Raw genomic sequence first — 5,261 nt, forward strand, 5'->3', positions numbered from 1 at the left:
TGTGTGTGTGTGTATGAACTTTGTGGTGCTTGTACCTTACAGTCTCCCTGGGGACCTCTGCGCTGTCCGCTTCCCTGGGGGCAAGGCTGTTCCGTGGTACCTAGCTCATTTAATACTCAAGCATCCAAAAGTGAGTTGCATCCTGATACCCATCTTTGGTCCAGAGTAAATGAGGCAGATAGCCAAGTCCCCTCAAAAAAAAAAAAAGTCTCAGTGATTGATAGCTGCTCTCACAAAGCGTGGTCGAGGGTTGGGTTAGTAAACCTCTATGGCCCCTTCAAAGCTTGAAGCCTGTCTAATTCTCTGATAAACTCTTCTGCCTCCCAGCAAAATGTTAGAAATACATAAAGTAGTGCTTTCCTGTAGGGAAATCCAAAGGGCCTTACCACTATCTAAATCTTAATTGTGTGGACATGGCAGGTATTTGTAACATTCATATAAAAAGAAGGCAGGCCAAGAAGACACTCATTTCAGGTAGAATTTCTGTAAAAGAGAAGTACAGGATCTTACAGGATAGCAGACAGAGCTAGTGTCAGAGTCAAAAAGATTTTAATCAATTTGTATGCATATTAGTAATGATTATCACTGTAATATCCAAGTGCACATCTCACTTAGGTGAGATTTCTCAAGCATTTAAAACCCTTCTATAGAAAGTAAATACATCTGTGTATGCCAGCTATTAAAGACATTTTTTTCCCCATGATATAGGTAGTGGCTCCAATCCTTTTCGGCATCTGGAGAAGAGTGCTGTTTTACAAGAGGTATGGCTTGGAAGTATAAAGTGTTTTTTCTTTACTGTTCCATTTTAGAATGGGGACAGCACCTGGAATTCTATGATCCAAAATAAGAATTAAGGAGTGTAACTGAGTTCAGAGAATATATATACTGGAGGGAAAAAAAAGAGGGGTTACTTGTCATAGGAAAGTCTAGGGTTTATAGAAATGCATACATTTGTAGACTGTGTCACATGTTGAGAATTTTAAGTAAAATAAGGTAGGAGGTGTTTAGTGCAAGGTTTTTGAAGGAAGTTATAGATACTAAGCTCATTGTATACAAATGATGTAAGTAAATATTGAGATTCTTAGAAAAAGTCCACAAGTTGAAGTGGGAGACCTAAGGGAGTGAGTACAGAATGGAAAATCAGGGTCACATCTAATAATTTATCATATACCATAATATATTAAAAACTATAAGCTACATTATTTGGATACTATGATTAAAATATGTAATAGTCCTAAAAACATATATAAAATAGTCTTCATTTTATTCAAGCTGATTGTCTATAATCTGTGATAGAAAATATATATAGCAGTGTTTTTTTTTTCCACAGGCTCGTATATTCAATGAAACACCCATCAATCCAAGAAGATGTTTGCATATTCTTACAAAGATTCTTTACTTACTGAACCAGGTAAATTACTGTGATTTTCCTCAGATATGTGTCTTAGAATAGAAATACATAATGTGCAGTGAAGTTTTTTCTAGAAAGTAATTATTAATTTTTTAATAATTCACTTAATTTTAGAATTTGCAGTGTTTGATTAATGTAGTAATATGTAAAATTTCTTGTGGACAAGGAGTATGACATATACTTCTTTCTTATTCATGAGGTACCAAGTCAACTAAGCACACAGTAGAATCTCAACATTGATTTGAATTTAACAAGTATTAGTTAATATTCAAACATGTTTAGGTATGTTCAGAGGTCTTTATGTCCCTCCAAAAATATTTTTAAAAAGCTTAGACAAATTCTGAAAGAAAGTGAAAGTGAAGTCGCTCAGTCGTGTCTGACTCTTTGCGATCCCATGGACTGCAGCCTGCCAGGCTCCTCTGTCCTTGGGATTTTCCAGGCAACAATACTGGAGTGGGCTGCCATTTCCTTCTCCAGGGGATCTTCCCAACCCAGGGATCAAACCCAGGTCTCCCACATTGTAGGCAGATGCTTTTACCATCTGAGCCACCAGGGAAGTTAAAAATCTAGATAGGTATTTTATCGTTTTGTGAGGGTATATTAATGTTTTAAAGCTTTCATTTTAATATTCAAATTAAGGAATATAAGCAGGAATATTGTTTTATTGTACTTCACTTTATTGCCTTTTTTTTTTTTTTTTTACAAATTGAATGTTTGTGGCAACCCTGTATTGTTAAGTGATGGTTAGCATTTTTTACCAATAAAGTATTTTTAAGTTAAGGTTTGTACATTGTCTTTATTTAGACATAATGCTATTGCACAAAATAGACTACAATGTAGTGTAAACATTTATATGCAACATTTATATGTATAAATGTATAAATTTATATGTATAGATAGTGTAACATTTATATGCACTGGGAAACCAAAAAATTCCTGTGATGTGCTTTGTTGTAATATTTATTTTATTGCCATGGTCTGGAACTGAACCTACAGTATTTGCAAGGTATGCCTATATTTATTTATGATTTTCTTAGTATTGTTCTGGGCTTAACTGTTTTGTGCTTTATGTCTTTCTCTAAACGGGGATTATGATAAAGCTGTTTTAGACAAGGGTAATGATTAAATGATACAGTAAATGTGAAGCACCGAAAATAGTCCTGGACACATAGCTTTCAGGAATAGTATTCATTCAGTCATTCAGCATATATATTTATTACGTACCTGCTGTGTCCTGTGCACAGGGGATATAGCAGACAAAACCAACAAAAATATTTGCCCTCATGAAACATAGATCCTACTAGTACTTCTTTTTTTTCTTGTGTGTGTGTTTTTTGTTGTTTGTTTTTGTTTTTGCTTTTTATTGCTTCAGACTAAAAAATCTCATGAAATGTCTAGGACCTTAGAAAATGTGATTTTGTTTGTTGGATTCATATACACACACATGTGTACATGCACACATACACACACCTATATATACCTCAGGTGGTTTACATATGGTGCAAAGAACACTGTGGTTTCCAACTTGAATTCCGTGAGAATATTTTTACTTGACTATGTTTCATGACCGATGACTTCATCCACAGAGATAAAGTTTAGTGGTTTGCAAATGAAGGCTGAACAACAAGTCCATGCTTTTAAATAAAATGTATCTATTCGCAAACATATATCCTCTTGTGGTATTATTGGAAACATTTAAGGCAAAGTCAGTTTGATTTAACTTTTCATGGTACACATTGTGTCCAAGTTGGCTAACTCCAGTCAGCAAGCCTAGCTTTGAGTAAAGTTGGCCTGGAGTAGCATATATTTTTATGTTGACCAATACTGCTTCGATGGGCAACCCATGTTGAAACATAACTATCTTGATGAGGAAGTTACCCACATAGTCTGATAAACACTGACAACTAGGTGAACAGATTTCGTAACATTAACCTTATCTTTTGCCTAAGTCATGGTAGTTCTTTATGGAGAATTACTTTTAAATTTCTGCCAGAGTTGACACATCCATATATTTTTGAGTTTCAAGTCAGAAAGTAGCAACTTAAGGTGTCTTTCATCCTAAACTTTCAAAGTTTTTCATCAAAATTTGGGTTTATTCTTACACCTATGACAAATAGATTGAAGACTAGTTGTATTTTTTGTGAAAGCTGAAGCCCTGAAAAATAATGGAGCCTAACATATTATATACGATTGCTTTTAATGAAGAAATTAAATATTGAAATGGTAATGTCTCAGGTGGTCTGTGGTCTGCAGTGTCTTGACTATTAATAATATATGTTATCTAACACCTGACTACTGAAAAGTATGTGGTTCTCAGATCCAGTAGCATTCACATCACTGGGAGCTAATTTGAAATGGAAAATTTTAGGTTTCACACCAGAGTCAGTGAATCAAAATCTGTATTTTGGAAAGATCCTCAGATGATCTATTAAACGCATTAAAGTTCTGATCCAAAGAATGTTTTTAGGGGCTTGAGCCAGTATCTTGAGATGTATTGGCAGCCCTACAAGCCTTTTGTATTAGTAGCCCTATAAGCCTTTTTGTATAATCTGATTCCTGCCCTTTTGGTTGGTCCCTTCTTACCATGTTTTCGGTGATTCCTATAGTTCATTACAGTTCAATATTTATTATGCTCCTATGATAGGTCAGGCTTTGCACTGGACAATGGATTATAGAAAATGTAGGAGGTATGATATCTGTTCTTAGGCTGTGTAACAATAACATCTTGTTCTGATTAAGAACTCAACTTCATTTTCTATCTCTTGTAAATCTCAGTTGTTCAGAGAATTTAAAAAAGTTCCTGCTAAAAGGTTAGAGACCACTGTTCTAGAACTTTTATAGCATAGTATATGATAACAAATTATTTTAAATAAGGAATGGATAAATGGCCATGTGGGTTTATAAATTAAAAGTCAGAATAATAACAAAGAGGCACAGTGTTTATAAAGAGAATTTTTTTTCTGGGTTCTAAAAGATCTTTGCAGAAATAATGGGAAAAATCCTTTTTGTTTGTTTGTTTAAGAAATTGTTTTAATTTAAATTTACTTTAAATTACTTAGGGTGAACACTTTGGAACTACGGAAGCCACAGAAGCCTTCTTTGCAATGACTCGACTGTTTCAGTCTAATGATGTAAGTCTTTTTTTTTTTTTTTAAGAAAAGAATTCTTTTAGGCTAAAAATGCTCTTTTTATTTGTTTTCCTTGGGGGAACTTAGAGTGGTCCAAATGAGGGAAGGTTGCTTGAAATGTTTAAAACTATTTAAAAATTGTTTATCTTCCTAAAACTTATAAATGCTTATTAAAGAACACAAGAAAATGAAAGAATGAAAGTATATTGTTTAAAGCTGCTCACTCACAGATCTGCCATGCAGTCATGAAAACTGCTAATATCCAGCCTCTTGCATGACACTGCACAGATGGACTGGTATAGAAATCAGTGGACATAGCTATCTCATCTCTTAAATTCTCAGTCAAGTTTCTGGTGGGCCTGGGGTTTCTGTTGGCAGTTGGGAAGAGTTAGATGCAGAGTGGGGAAGAGGATGAGGAGTAGGGAAAAGAAGAGCGAGGACAGACAGGCTGCCAGCACCGCTGCGTCTGTCTCTCATTCCTTTCGACCACCCTAACTTTCAGGCCTAACAGCTGTGCTTCGTTTCCATCCTCCATTGCAGCACATATTTCCTTTTTGCCCAGCTCTGACTCAAACCCATCCAGAGAAGGGGATTATGGGATCTGTTGCCGGGGTCCTGCCCCGGCTGATCCAGGGTATTCGAAGCGGGGACGGCGTCGGCGACCTATTTATTTAAATATTTTATCAAAGATATAAAGAGTAATAGGATGAGGATAGCTCAGT

At 35.4% G+C, this 5,261-nt stretch overlaps 1 protein-coding gene across 2 annotated transcripts in view; it reads left to right on the forward strand.

Moving 5' to 3' along the window:
* Window positions 1–5,261, forward strand: part of COPG2 (coatomer protein complex, subunit gamma 2) — a 141,166-nt gene that overhangs the window by 559 nt on the left and 135,346 nt on the right. For both annotated transcript variants that reach the window (XM_010831667.1, XM_010831665.1), the window contains exons 2-4: window positions 709–761; window positions 1,331–1,411; window positions 4,471–4,542. In XM_010831667.1, coding sequence (XP_010829969.1) covers window positions 709–761; window positions 1,331–1,411; window positions 4,471–4,542 — 206 coding nt within the window. The remainder of the gene's footprint in view (window positions 1–708; window positions 762–1,330; window positions 1,412–4,470; window positions 4,543–5,261) is intronic.

The sequence above is a fragment of the Bison bison genome, unplaced genomic scaffold (genome assembly GCF_000754665.1).
Source record: "Bison bison bison isolate TAMUID 2011002044 unplaced genomic scaffold, Bison_UMD1.0 scf7180017864530, whole genome shotgun sequence".
In the NCBI taxonomy this organism is placed as follows: Eukaryota; Metazoa; Chordata; class Mammalia; order Artiodactyla; family Bovidae; genus Bison; species Bison bison.